We start from the raw sequence: 15048 nt of genomic DNA, 5'->3' as shown, positions 1-15048 counted from the left end.
GGGGACCCGCTCTGGCTGCTTTTAGGAGCCGCCCTGAGTTCACAGCTGCTTCCTGCACAGTCCAGCGCTAGCCCGGGGCTGGGGCTGTTGCCTGGGGGGTCCCGGAGAAGCGTGGATGGACCCGTGCTCCTTGCTAGGGCACGGCTCCCGGCGATGGGCGGTGCTGCCGGCGGCGTGCAGCCGCGGTGCGAGAGAGCCCTCTGCCTGCGGGCCGCAGCCCGGCAGCCCCGGCCCGGCCCGGACGCCCCGCTCCCTGCCCGGCACCTCCTCCTGGCTGCTGGCGCTGCCCCCAGGGCCCCCCCGCAGCCATCCATCGCGGGGCTGAACGAGCCCCGGCCCCAAGCATCTCCTCTCCGGACGAGGTGACCCTCACCAGCCTCGCTGGCCTTTCCCCAATCTCACCCCTTTGAACGCCTTTCAGCAGCAAGGGACACAAAACCAGCACAGGTGTTTTAGGCACAATTGCACGATGTCGCCTAACAGGCAACAATCGCTCCCCCCGAGCTCAACAAAAACCAAAAAGCAATCCTCATCAAGCTGTCAGGCTCCCGAAGGAGCACAATTAAATCTTTAAATGGCAACGTGGCCGTCAGTTCTTCTCAAAAGATGCTTCTCAAGCTGCGTTCGGCTGTTCCTCCCTTCCACCCCCTCCTCACAGTTTTCCTTCCCGCCGCGGAGCGCAACAGAGGCTGCGGCTTCGCAGCCAAAAAAAAGTGCGATTTGGAGAGCGCGGAGCGGCGTTGAGAGTGGCAGAAGTGAAAAGGCAGAGAAGCAGCTCCTGAAAGCCTGCCTTCTGCCGCGGCGGGTGTCAGCCTTGGCAAAACTCGAACTTCCAGAATTTTCTTGCAAAATTAAAAAAAAAAAAAAAAAAAAAAAAAAGGCAATTAGAGGACCTATCGGATTTGGCTGCTGCTTTTCTTTCCCTTGTTCCCTCAAAATCAAAAAAGTCCTTTCTTTCACTTAACAGCACAGTTGGTGCAATCTGGGATGTACTTGCCTGACAGTATATGGGGATGTAGTTTTGCTGCCTCAATTTGGGGTTCCCTGACACTGACAAGATGAGAAATGAATGCTGAATACCTTGATGTTGCTTCACTTGGAAGACCCATGCATGAATAATTTTTTTTTTCTCCCCAAAAAGATTGGAAATGTACAGGTCCCCCTTATTTGCCTCATTTTGGAGGTGCTTTCCTTCTGCCGTGGGTTTGGAGGGACTCCATTAAAGGGGAGACACTAAGAGAGAGGAAGGGAGAGCAGAGGAGTTTTGCTGCCCCATGGCCCAGAACTGCAGGTGGAGCCGAGGCCAGGGCTGTGGTGGAGCTGAGCATGATGCTGAGCATCCTTCTTGCTACCCTGTTCTTGTCCATGGTGTGTCTGGGTGCACCTCCAACCTCTGCAGCAATTTCACCTCCTACAACAAGGGTAACAAACAATAAACATGATGGCTGCTAATAGTAACCATCCCTCTCCATCCCCGATGGGTTACAGATGCAAAAAGTGCTGCTGAGTCAGTTCAATATTCCCCCTGGTTCATTAAACCAGCATCCATTTTCCTGCAGATAAGACAGTCCGTCAGGGGAAGGGATGATGATAACTCATTTGTCACACTTGTTAAATGTAGAAAAGGCTGGCTTTGGGTCACTTCCAGTTTTGTGTCAGTTCTGCCTTTATCTGAACAGCCCCATGCCTGCACGCCAAGCAGGGCGGCTCTCTCCTGTGTAGCTCAGGAGGTGGGGACAGTGGCATTGTCCCTGCAAGATTTCCTACAGCTGGGGGTGGCCTCTGAGTGCAAAAGCACTTGCAATGTGGCTGATATGAGTCCCAGCTCATGGGAAGGAATGCACTCATTATTGCAAGAGATGCCACTGGTCCCACAGGGATCTGAACCTGCAGCTGAACCCCTGGCGCTGCACACAGTGTGACCCTGTCAGAGTTATCCCCCGAGCCCCCCCAGCTGCACTTGTGTTTGAGCTGCAGAGCTTGAGGTGTGATGGGGAGGGATATCAAACCAAGGCCTCAGACACAGCCAACGTGAGCTTGGTGCAGGTACAGGGGGAGGGAAAGGGGAAACAGCTTCATCTGTGCCTCTCCTCACCTTGGAGCATCCTGGGATGCCTGGTCTGGGCCGTGCCTGAGGTAGCACTGTCCCAGTGGATTTAATGTGCCAGTTCAGGGTGGTGCAATGTGAGTCATTTTGGCTGTACCCTCTTTGGGGGCATTGCCATTGCCAGGTCACCTCCTTCCTCAGCCTGGGACGAGGACTGGCTACAGCCCATACATATGTTAGGATGGAAACGTCTACAGCCATGACCCCTCAGGTATTGCTACAGGGAAGGCAGCAAAAAGTAACCAAGAGAGGCTGGGAAGAGTACTGACCTCTGAATGAGGGATCATAGAGCTGTTCATGGCTGAGATACTTTCAGTGCATCATACACTGCACTGTCATCTGAAACTTCACTGCCAAACAGATCCCTGGTTGATCTGGTGTGGAAATGCTCTCCAGTGAGTGGGAGGCAGGGAGGACTGCAGCTCTTTCTGCCCATAGCTCCCCTGATAAATGAAGCCTGGGACAGGGTGAAGGTGTGGAGACCTAGACAGGAAGAAGGTGGCATCTCATGATGCTTTCAGGGAAGCATCTTCATGATCTGTCCCCACATCTCACTATGGCACAGCCCAGAGACAGCCTGCTGATTAAACCATGCACTCAGCAGATGATGAAGTGTCCCATGACAGCCTGTCTGCATTCCCCATCTCTTGCTTCACCTCTGCTTTCAGGGTGGGTGCAAAGGTGGATCCTGATGCCTTCTCCCAACTCCATGGCTGGTCTGCAGTGATTGCTGCCCCTTGGCACGAGGTCATCTTACAGCTGGAAAAAGATGAGGCAGCTGTGGCATATGAGATGAGATGAAGGGTCAGAGGGGCTGATAGGCTGTATTTTAGTCCTGGTCTTTTCATTCATTTATGGGTGTTTTCAAGGCAGGGTGTGCTGATTTGCAGCGTGACAGGCAGCTGCAGGCAGTATTGGGCAGGGCTCTGAGCTCCTGCCTGTTTCAGTGGCAAACACACGTTCTCTCCGAAATCTGCCTCTTCATAATGACCCTGGGAAGTGCTGCAGTAGCAGCAGGGTCAGACTGCAGTGATTTATTTCCCTCTTCAGCGTTGTTCCTAGCAGGGGAGGGGGCCCTGCCTGCTTGGCTGCCTCTGCCTGCTTGCCATAGATCTTCCAGCCAGGAGTCACCGAGGTCTCCGCTCTTCAATCTGGGGCTGCGCTCTCCTTCACGGCTGCGTGCGGCCCCGACCTGCAGCAGCATCCCTCACTCACTCCTGCTTTAAATCTCTCCAGCAGCTGCTGGGGACATTAGCATTTTCTCTTGCCAGCCCACAGAGACCAGGAGACCAGCCCTGCTAAGGAAGGAATTAACCCAGCAGCATCACATATCAGAGGTATCTTTTTATTGATTGTTTACAGAAATACAGTAGCACTCCAATTAGGTGGTGTAGGCGAGTTCTCCAGAGGGTGCCTTCCTTCTCAGCACTGCTGGGAGATCCCAAGGAGAAACCTGCCCTTTAACACTTTGGGGTTTCTCTGGAGGCTTTGGGGCTCCCCAGCATAAACTTCCTAACACCTTCAGCTCTCCAGGGGTTGGGAGTTGTTTGAACCAGTGGATGAAATTCAAGAGAAAAAAAGAGGAAAAGAAACCCCCACAGGCTGGGGGTGGTGGGGCGGTCTGAACACACCTGATATGTTGTAAGCCAGCCCTGCCATGATCCCCATCCATCACTGCATGTGTCTCCAGCTCCACAGGACCCCACTGCTTCCCAGAGCTCAGCTGTCTGCCACTAAGTGTGCGTAGCTCTGGGCTTTGCACGCTCTTTTCACACAGCTTGTTGGCCATAAAACAAATATTTCTTGGTCTATTTTTCTTCCTGTACATGTGTAAGAGTGAGACCCTTTCCTTCAGCTGTTCACATACCATTTCAGGGCAAGAAAGGTATGCTCAGCTGGGCTGATAAATTAATTTAACATTTATTTATGTATTAATTGACTTTTTTTTTCTTTTTTTGGCAATCAAGGTGTAGTGGTTGGCTTGTTTTGTGTGTCCTTGCTACAAGAAACTGCAGACACTTCTGGCATAGAGGCATTTTGGCGGCAGCAGCTGCTGTTGGCCTCACTCAGTAGTCAGTGAGAGGGTATCGCAGGAAGATGAAGATAAGGATGATGCAGAAGGTGGCCAGGGCTGAGCTGGTGATGTTAAAAAGCCGGGCTGTCTTGGCATCTTCAACTGCTCCATTTAAGTCATTGAGGAGTTTCTTATCCCGGACCTGAGACAAAAAGATAATTAAATAAAGGAATTGCAACATGTATGAAAGGCGTGACTTGTTTCAAGCAACAGCCACAAAACCCAGTGCACCTGTACGTGGTTACCTGTACAGGTGCACTGTGAGGGCTGGGCTGGGCCTCCGTGTTTGAGCACTTGGGGTGCCATAAAACACCCTGAGGTCAGGTTTGCACCCCATCTCTGCTATGGGTTGAGCTTGTGAAGCCAAGCACTGTAATACTTGTGGGCTGGAGATTCTTGCAAGCAGAGAGAACCTGAAAGAGTGACCCGTGGCTCTTACCAACCAGGCAAACCAGGGCCCCACAGTCCCCGGAGTAGGGCAGTGTCATTTGGAGCCTGAACGTGCAGAAAGGAACTGAGATGCCATTGTACCCCCCAGGCACACAGGCACTAAAGCACACTTCCTTCCCACCAAGTCACAGCTCCCTGGCCCTGCAGTGCCAGGCTGGGCCCACCCAGCCCACCAGGGTGCAGGTCTGGTGTGCATCGCTGTGCCTCCATCTGCACTGAGGGGCCGAGCGGATGAAAGCTGGCACAGCATCCTACTGCAGCTCCAGGGCTGTGCATGAGCCTCCAGCATATTAAGTAGTCCTGGGTTAATGAGTTCCCTTCCTTTTGCAGGTCTTATGCGGATTGTGTAGCATCTCTGCCACAGGCAGCTTTCCATTCCGACAGCACAGTCTGCTCCCTTCATTATCCTGCAGCTTTTATGGGATTTTATGGGCTTTCCTTGAGACAGCTCTGCAGCGAGAGATGATTGTGCATGTCCATGTCACTGGCCTGTCCCCACCTCTGCCAGGCTGCCAGGCAGTGCATGGCACTGCCAGCAGCAAAGCCACTAGCGGGCATTGCCGATGCACCAGCGACAGCATTAGCAGGCAGCAGATGGCACTGCAAGGCAGCAGATGACACTGCCAGGCAGCAATGGCATTAGCAGGCAGCATGTGGCACTGCCAGGCAGTGGATGGCACTGCCAGGAGGCAGAAGGCATAGCCAGGCAGCACATGGCACTGTAGGGAAATGATGGCATTGCACAGCAGCAGATGGCACAGCTAGGCAATGATGCTATGAGCAGGCAGAGGTGGCACTACGAGGCAGCAATGGCACAGCCAGGCAGTGATGGCACAGCCAGGCAGGCAGCGATGGCACAGCCAGGCAGCTGATGGCACTGTCCACCAGCAGCAGCTCTGCAGTTGGATCCCAGCAGAGGAGGGCTCAGACTCCGCTGTTTCCTAGCTGGGATATGTCCCTGTCCCCAGGCTGCCCCTTCAGCCAGCACTCAGCACACTCTGGCAGCTGGAGCCACAAGAATGAACAAAAGGACCTGGACAAAAGGACCAGGACACTTGACCCCTCATCCATCTCTAGTATCCAAGCAGGGTGCCCAGGGTGTGGCAGGGCCTGCCCCCCTGCCCTCTCTTGGGTAGGGGTTGTGGGGACTGGGGCTGTGAGCCTTGGCCTGCCCTGTTGCCAGCAGTGAGAGCCCCACTGGGCGCTGCTAGCTGGGCACCAGATGTGGGTGGCAAGCTGCAAAAACCAGCACCAGAGTCAGACCGAGGAATATTAAAAGGCTTTTATCGATTAGGAGCTTTCCAAAAAGACACTGCAACAGATTCAGACCACATCTTACAGACTTTTCTCTCTTCCTCCTGCAGTGCTTACCTGCAGGGCTGTCCTGAAAGCCTTCTGCTAGACATGGTGAAGGGCTGCTGTACCCCTTGTTCTCACTGACATGTGCTGGTTCATGGGTCCTCCAAAACTGCATTTCAGACCCTCAAGCAACATTCCTCCTCTCCATCACACCACTGAGGACCTCTCTGCACAAGCAACCCCTGATCTTCTGAACTGTGGGTAGGGAAGCTGCTGTTTCCATGAGATCCACAGGATCTGGTGCTGGCAGGCACACAGGCAAAAAGAAGGAGCCTACTTTTCATACTTGTATTAAATCAAACTGTGCCACGTCCTCAGCCTGTGATGTGCCCTGCTCATTGGAGCCCAGAGCGGAGCTGGGGCCATTGCCCTGCTGTGGAGTGCTCAGCTCAGCATCCTTCTGGGATTGGGAAGAGGGACAGTCACAAACTGCATGTGTCTTTGGGGCACACTTGGCTGGAGCTCTCAGCAGAGGAGATGATCTCTGGGAAAGCATCAAGCCGGCAGTCTGGGAGCCCACGTGCCTTTCTGTGTCAGCTGAATGTCCGGGATGACTCACATTTGAAATTATTCAGTAAGTTTAACATCCTCCCAAAAACCCCTGGGCTCAGCAGCAGCAGACATTTGGCACCTCCTCACGCACTGGGGAGAAGCCCCAGAGGTGCTGGATTCGGGCCAGAAATCCCGCTTGCCGCTCCCAGCAGACTCTTTGAAGCTCTCACACGCTTTCCTCCTCCCAGCGGTGGGGCTGCCTCAGGCAAAACCGACATGGAGCAAATGCCTTTTGCCCCTTCCTGCACCGTGTGCCGGTGCTCTGTGCCGCAGGCACGCTGGCCTTTGCTGTCAGTGCTCGCTGTCAGACGGAGCTGGCTCCAGCAGACCGGCACGGCCGGCACACCGAGCTCTGCAGCCCTCCCGCAGCCGAGCCGCTCCACCTTTGCGAGGCCGGTTCCTCTTGGCCCCAGGAGCCGTCTCCTGCTCCTCACCTCCCGTTCCTCCTCTCCCTGGCGTGCCCTACAACCCTCATTTCCAGGCTCAGCCTTCTCCAGCGCTCCCAGCAGCCTCTCCCAGCAGCATCCCCACCTGGCACCGGCTCACACTCGTGACTGGTGTTTCATCCCTTTCCCACGACACGCTTCAGCAGCAGCTCTCCTGGCCTTTCCCACGGCTCTCCCTGTGGCCCTGCTCCTGTCATGCCGCTGCTGCTGTGGCGAGGGTTGCCTGGGGCTGCCTCTCCCCAGTGACACCATTTCCCCACAGTTCCTTTCTTTTATCCCTTCTATCTCTTCCCTTTCCTGTTGTTAGAGTCCAAACGATGGCTGCCTTTGACTCCTGCCAAAGGGCACCTGGCTGCCTCCTCTCCCTCCACCTCCAGCTGGTTCCACCCACACACTCCTGCTAACCCCTGTGGCTTCAGTGGTCACCCTCATGGAAATCATCCCTGATTGCCCATAATCATTTACACTGAAATGGAGCCTCTCAGCACCAGAGAAGTGCAAGGGCCCCCATGGCATAAAAGTGCAATGAGAAGGAGTTTCTCCTTGCACACCACTCACAGCTCCAGCCTCCCACATCTCTACAGGGCAGCCTTGCCTCCTCCTGCATGGCTTTGCACCCTCAGATGCTTCCAGATGTCCCTCTTTAATGTCCTGCTGTGGCAACTGAGCCAGGCTCTGGAGGAGCTCTCCTGGAGAGCAGATAAATGTTTCAGCTCCTTGCCTGCTTTGTCCTTAAGGAGATGCCGGTGTCTGTCTTATAGCCCAGCTTCAGCTTTTCCTATTTTCATGCTCCTGTGGCCACCATCATCATAATGTGCTGGCAGCTGGTGCACAAGCTTCTGGGAGCCCTGGAAGCCGATTCTTTCCATAGCCAGAGAGATGAAGTATAGTGAGGGACAGGTCCTCAAGGTCACAAGGCTGAACCCTCACCCAGACCAAGGTGTGGTATTTTCTTAGCCACAGGCTCTTCTCATCATCCCTTTGACCCTTCTCTCTTGCCTAAAACTAGATGGTGACTTTTGGCCCTGCTTTGCACTGAGATGACTGGAGTGTGAGGATAATTACATCTGCTGACTGGGGTTTCCCTGGGCATCTCTAAGCACTATGTGATGGCATCCTTGGAAATCCCCCTTGGACAAGGCAGAGCTCACCTCTGATCCAGGCAGGCAACTTACACAATTTCTTCATCCATGCCTATCCTTATGTGAAACACAGCCAGCTTTTGTGCTCTAACATGCAAACCTTTCTCCTCTCCTTTGCCACCAACAAAAGGTGGCGTGGCCTTTCCATCCATCCATCCATCCATCCATCCATCCATCCATCCATCCATCCATCCATCCATCCATCCATCCATCCCTATTTGCCTGTCACCTCCCTGCTGCTCACCTTACCTTCCAATATCTCCATCTCACGGTGTCCTCCCACACCTCCAGCATGTCAGTGCCCAAGGGTTCTTTCTCTCCTCCCTCTCCTCACCGTCCTCTGCTCTTTGTTTCCTTGGGGTTTTACATTCTGCTTCCTCTCCAAGGGCTCCCCTTGGCTCCTAGCACCCCATTCCCTCCCCCAGCAGTCACCTCCCCTCTCTCAGCCCCTCTCATTTTTGGGAGCAGCAAACTTGCTGCTCTAGTGAAAAGTGCTGCCTCAGCTTGCAGAAGGAGACAAATGGTTTATTGATAACGAGTCTAATGAGGCTGTTTTTAAGGCAGCCTGGAAGTCCACAGCTGGTTGTCAGTAAACCCATTTCTGTGCAGAGCTCCATGTCCCTGCACAGAAGGAGCTCTGGAGGCGATCCTTGGATTTATTTGCTCTGTGAATTGCTCAAGAGCTCTCCAGCCCACGTGCCTCCACCACAGTGGCACTGGCATCACGGGACTGTCACCCCTGCCTTTCACCCACGTCCATAAACCATTGCTCCTTCCACAAAGCAGGATGAGAGCCTGCCTGAGAGGCTGGGTGAGGCAGCCTCTCAGGGTTAATAAATAGCTGTGGATTTGTGCTTCCACTCGAAACAAGGAAGATCAACAAGTGGCAAGAGAGGAGGGCAAACAGTCATGCCCACAGCTGTGTGCTAAGGGCTGGGCAGAGAGTGGGCTAGAGAGCTTGGCATATTTCCATGACCTCAAGGGACAAGAAAACTCTGCAAGCAGTGCTGTGGGCTGCTGGTGAGGCTTAAAAAGCCAGCAAGGTTCCTTGGCATCTTCATCTCTATCGAGCCACAGCGAGGCATCCACACTGCAGCTCATCTCAGATCCCAGCTCCTCTGATCTACTGCCTCGTGGCACAATGGGTACAGAGGACTTGGCTCACCCCAGCAGTCTCCAGAGACAAAGCTCTGAACAACTGAAGTGAGATCTCCTGCCACCAGGCACTGATGCATCATTCATTATCACTTGGAGCTGGGAAAGGGGAAGGGAGGGAGCTGCTGAATATCAGACCACAACATTTGCTTCTGATCAAAATCAACTGAATCCAGAGCGTTGGTGTTGGAGTGATACTTTTATCTGTGCTGGGCTGGGGTTAGGGTTACTCTAGGGCTTTTCTAACTTCCTTGTTGATCTTTCCTCCCCCAGCATGCAGCACACATGATTAGATGCAAGTGCCTTGCTTGCACTCTGGGAGGCTGACCTTGAGAAGCCTGGCGTGCTGGAAATGACCCCTGGAGGGATCCATGAGTGTGTGTGACCCCACTGTAGCCCAGCAAGCTGTGTTTGCTGAGGATCTGGCCTGCTATGGGGGTAAATAAAGATGAGGCATGCTGCCACACTCCTGTTCAGAGGGCCTGGCTGTGACGCCTGCCACACACAGAATGTGGCTGGTATGTCACAGTTTCTGCCCCCACCTGAGAACATGTGTTTCTTTCTTCACAAATTCTTTGGTGCTGGGGTGGGGGTTTTTGACATTTTTAGTAAATGGTTGTCACCATGAAATAGCATTTCCCTGCAGAAAGAGATCTAGAAGGCTGTAGCTAGCATGCAAAAGGCCAGGCAGACATGCCCGTTTTCCCAGATGTGGCTGAAACCAATAAAATAGGGCATGAGGAAGGAGATAGCTTCACAGTAATATTCAAGTGTACCAAGGATATATCTGTCTTCCAGAGTGGGCATTATGCTGCTGAAACCAGAGGAAATGCTAGGGTGTGCTAAGATATACACTGAAACATCTCATGGACTTGGGTCACAAAGGAGATACTGCTTTATTAACAGCATGAATCTGTCAGAAGCAAGTGACCTTTATGACAGGGAATTGAAAATACTATTTCTGATAATGAAAACGATAATTCCTGAAGTTGCTAGATGTTTCGGTTATTTAAAGGAAGTGTAAAAGCTAGGTGTAATCCCAAAGCGTAACCCCAGGAACCACTTAATGGTATCAGTGCACTGGTGGCTCTTGAGGAAACCTGTGTTCCACTGGCTGAGGGCTCTGTGTCAGGGGTCCCAGAAGAGGCTCAGGGAGAGGAAGGTGCAGCTTCATTCTTCTTCCTACTGCCCCTTAGTCAGTCCCTAGAAAGGCCAGACTTGAGTGCCTACTGCTCAAATGCCCTTACATGTAATTGCAGAGGAACAAGATAGTTCCCTGTTTAAAGGGACATCTGGTCCTAGGGCATTTCTTGCTCCTGTTTTCTCTGAACTTTTGGGAAAAACATTACTGACAGTAAAAGAGAAGAAAAAATGTTTCTGGAGAAATAACCATAACACCCAGCCTGGCTAGGGTGCTGTGAAGATCGCTGTGGGTAAGGAACACAGCTGCCTTTCTGAACATCCCAGTCTCCCCCAGGACAGACCTGCTACTGCCCCAGCATCTGCATTGCCTCTCACCACCCACCCCAAGAGCAGCTCATGAGAGCACTCGGCATCCCTTCAGCCACTTGCTAGCTTTGTCCTCTGCCTCTGAGGGACATTTTGTTTCTATTTTCCCCCTGCCACAGAGTCACAGCCACTGGGGAGCTCCAAAACCAGAGCAGAGTTATTTCTACCCGCTCAGCGTTGCCTCTGTTTGGGTACCGCAGTTACATCCCATCAGCTACTGCCTTCTCAGCCCAAAAACCAAGGCTGGTTTTTGACAGCCATCTTCTATTCTCTTTTCTCTGATTTGGAGCAAATTTCCCCATTTGCCTTCCCTCTCCACTGCCTCTTTTTTTTCATGCTTCTAGGTCTTTGCATACAGATGCCCACACCTGTGTCCCAGTGCAAGGCCCCAGGTTACTTCTGGGCTTTGCCCTTCCTTCCGTCCCATGTCAAGGATAGTGAAGGGTCTAGCTTCTAAAACCTCTGTGGGTGGCAGACACCACTCTACCTTGTCACCAGGGGATGGGTGAGCCCTGTTCTCAGGCTGTCCTGCCCTCACTGCTGCAGCAGCAAGGAAACACATGTACCCAGACACTCATGGTAGCCTCTTCCACAGGCAAGATGTCAATTGCTAAAGGCAAATACAGACAAGGAAAGGCTTAAAAAAAAACAAGGAGGAAGCCAGCGTTTTCTTCCCTTGCTGGATCAAGGTGTGGGGGGTGTTAAGGGACTTGCTCCCCCTACTCATACTAGCCTGCTGCTGGCTGGATTAGCCCTTTGCTTGTGGTGATGCTTTGCCCCAGGATGATTTAAGTTATTATGTGCCTCGCCCAGGCAGCAGCAGAGCCTCCTGCAAAGCAATGGATGAGAGCTCACCTCCCATCTTGGGAATGAGAAACTGAGGCAGGCACCACCAGGCCAGTGCTCGGTGAGCCCAAGACAGAGGGCCGCAGGGAGCCTTTCTGATGGAGACCCTGACAGTGCTGGGAGCAGCCTCCTTGCAGGGCTGGGTGCTCACAGTGCAGCTCACAGGAGCTGTATGGGGTTAATTGATCTGCTTCTGTGACGAAGCCTGTCTGCACCCTGCCTTCCTCTAAATGCTGCCTGCCAAAACAAATCAGCCAGCTCCTCTCCGGGCCACCCAGCCGCCCCGGGCTCTCTGCACATCCATTCAGTTAGTTTTGCATCTGGCAGGCAGGGAAGGGGAGGGCAGCCCAGGCCCCTCTCTCCTGGCAGCTGCCAAGGTGCTGCCTGTTTGCCAGGCACCATTCCTGCCGGGCTGCTCTCCCCTGCAGCTATCAGGAATAATAACCTGGTCCCATTCCCATCATGGGCTGTGCTCCATGCCATCGCCCTCTCCAACAACACAGCTCTCTATGCCCCCAGCCCGACACTGTGGGAAGCCCCCTGCACTCCCTTCCACCTTCTCACCATTCCCATGATGCTGGCAGGTCTCCAGGCCTTGTTTTGGGATTTACAGGACTTGGGGTGGGGGAAGCTGACCATGAGTTCTGGTGTTTTAATTACGGAGAGGGCAAGAAAGAAACAGGCAGGATTGCTGTGCACTTTGTAAGCTTCTTACCCCCTGCAACTTGCCAGCTGACGGCTGATCCTGGCCAGCTGCTTTTACTGTTCCTGCCTGACCATCCAATGCTGCTGGGTCCTATCCTGATGATCTCTAACAGCCAGGATCCCAAATAAAGGACCTAGTGCCGGCGTGCCTGCAGGTGCAGCATGAGCCAAAGCAACCCTGTGTTGCCTGCCTGTCACCCTGCACCGCGGTACAGAGGAGCCTCTGAGGGTACTTGGAGCAAGTGAAAGCACCTCTTCCCCACCTGAAGTAACATCCCAGGCGCCTCAGCTCTTCCCATCCCCATCCCCACTGTCTGCAGCCTCTCATTGGGGTGGCAAACTGGGGTTTCACATCAGGCACAACCCCCGAACGCTTCCCCCCTGCCCGGTCACCCCGCACCCCGAGCCCGGCGCTCAGCACTCACTTTCAATGAATAGGCCAAGGCGATGAAGCCGAGGCAGCAGAAGTTGAGGTATACAAAGTTGAAGATGGACCAGAGATAGTAGTCGTTCACCTCGGTGGTGTCGGGGTAGATTTCGATGACGGTGGTGGGGTTGGTCATCGTCTTCTTCTCCACCGAGTGCTTGCACGGGACCGCTGGCCGCAGGCTGTCCCCTTTGCAGCTCTTGCTCTCCATGAGATAAACGGCAGAAGAGGGAGACAGGACGGGCGAAGCTTGCCGGAGAGCCGGGGGCTTGGCGATGCAGGCGAAGCAGCCCTGCGGGGGGCCCTGCGGGGGTCTCGGGGTCCAGGCCACCCCCTCAAAGGGGCATGGCGGGCCCAGGGGGGGGTCCTGTGTCCTCTCCGTGGTGGCTGCCGCGGCGTCACCGCGCTCTGCCCTGGCAAAGCCAAAAACCCCCCGTCAAAAATGGGGGTGAGGGGATGGAGAGGCCGGGGGCAGGGGGAAAAGAGAAAGGGGGGAAGGAGCAGAGAAGGGGAGACGTGGGGGAAAGGCAGGAGAGACAGAGACGGACCGGGAGAGCGAGGAGAGAGCAGGGAGAGGAGTGAGGGAGTGGGCAGAGGAGAGAGGGAGGAGAGTAGGGCAGGCAGGAGAGGGAGGAGGGAGCACCGCTACACCCGGGGACCACGACGCCGCCGCCTCGGCGCGGAGCTGCCGCCGGCCGCGGCCCCGGGCGGGGGCAGAGGCGCGGGCAGGGCGGGCAGCATCCCTCCCTCCATCCCTCCCTCCCTCCCTCCATCCCTCCCCTGTGCCACGGCTCCCCCCGCCGCTGCCCGCTGGCCTGCGTGACCCGCCTTCCAGCCACCACCGGGGAAACCATCCTTTTTTAAAAAGGAGACAAATAAAAGCAGAAAGAAACACTCGGGAGGCGCCGGGGGGCTGCGAGGGAGTTGCCAGCCGGCCGCGCTGCAGCCCCCCGCATCCCTCCCCGCCCGCCTGTCTGTCGGTCTATCGGGGCCTTCTCCTTTCTGTCCCATGCCGGGATGGGAGCCGGTGGCTCGCTGCGGGCGGAGCGGGTCTCCCGGTGCGGCAGAGCAGCCCGCCCCTCCGCCCTGCCTCCCTCCCTCCTTCCTTAGGGGGGGTGGGCATTTTGGGGGGGGATTTTTTTTCCCTGAGTCCTAGTCTTTACGGTGATTCCATTTCCCGGTTCCTTCCACCTGCCAGCAGGTTTCCCATACCCACCTCCCTCCACCTTTTTTTTTTTTTTTTTTTTTTTTTTTAAGGGTATCGTGGCTGAGGAGGTGGAGGAGAGGAGGAGGGGAAGAGGGGATGAAGACAGAGGATGGGGAAGGGGGATATTAGAAGAAGTTCCCCTCCACCCTAGCTTTGCAAATAGGAGAGACTAGTCCACCTCTGGCTGCCCGTCCGTCCGTCCATCGGTCTCCTCCGAAGGCATCAGGAGGAGCGAGGGATACTCACAAGGAGGGATGCGGGGAGTCGCTGCATATCCGGCTCAGCACTGCCTCCGGCTCGGCTTCCTCGGCGCTGGAGTTGAGGGAGGAGGGGAGGGCGGGGAGGGGGGCACCCATGGACCAGGGATGGGCAGGGAGGGAGTCAGGGGATGGCAAGGTCAACCTGCAGCCCCTGTCTCCCCCCGAACATGCTTCGCGCAGGAGAGCTCCTCTGTGTCTCAGCCCTTCTCCTCGTGTCCCCCCCACTGGGACGTCACCTCCTGCTTGGAGCATCCTGGTAGCGCCCCGCTGGAGAAGGGCACCTCCTGGGCCCCGGCCGAGCGGCTTCCCCGGGCAGCAGAGGGGGATGCTCGGCCCTGCTCCCCCCGGTGTCACCCACAGAGACATTTGCTGCGGGGACTCGCTGCAGCCTTGTTTGCGGGCTCACCGCTATGGACCTGGGTGAAAAACTACAATAAGTGTGGCAGGAGTGCGTGGGGACGAGCGGAATTAACAAGGGGAGGTGGTGGTGATGCAATGCTGTGGGGAAAAACGGGCTCTGGTGGTGAGGGGATGAATGGAAAGGGGATAAATCCCGTGTGTGAGGTAATAGATCCCGCTGGCATGGAGCAAATCCCAGCGCAGGCAGGGGTGGGAGCACTCCGGCAGCAGGATGCACGGCATGGGGCTGCTTTAGGGGAGGGGGTGGGGGTGTCACCAAGGCTGGCCGAGCCCGGGAGGATTTGGCTGTGCCCAGGAGAAGGGATGTGCTTGCTACCTCCCATTGCTAACACTCTGGAAGCTGCTCGGAATCCCAGCTCTAGGGTGCTGCAGTAGAGTCCCCCCAGGGA

At 55.1% G+C, this 15048-nt stretch overlaps 1 protein-coding gene across 1 annotated transcript; it reads right to left on the bottom strand.

The window, feature by feature from the left end:
- Window positions 1-3438: 3438 nt before the first annotated feature.
- IFITM10 (interferon induced transmembrane protein 10) lies at window positions 3439-14467 on the bottom strand. Its single transcript, XM_063158663.1, has 3 exons — window positions 14226-14467; window positions 12771-13185; window positions 3439-4323 (listed from the first exon to the last, which is right to left on the bottom strand). Exons 1-3 carry the CDS (start codon window positions 14333-14335, stop codon window positions 4174-4176), a joined length of 675 nt encoding a protein of 224 aa, XP_063014733.1. The 5' UTR covers window positions 14336-14467; the 3' UTR covers window positions 3439-4173.
- Between the last annotated feature and the right edge of the window lie 581 nt (window positions 14468-15048).

The sequence above is a fragment of the Melospiza melodia genome, chromosome 6 (assembly GCF_035770615.1).
Source record: "Melospiza melodia melodia isolate bMelMel2 chromosome 6, bMelMel2.pri, whole genome shotgun sequence".
Classification (NCBI taxonomy): Eukaryota; Metazoa; Chordata; class Aves; order Passeriformes; family Passerellidae; genus Melospiza; species Melospiza melodia.
This window is presented reverse-complemented; position numbering and strand designations above follow the sequence as displayed.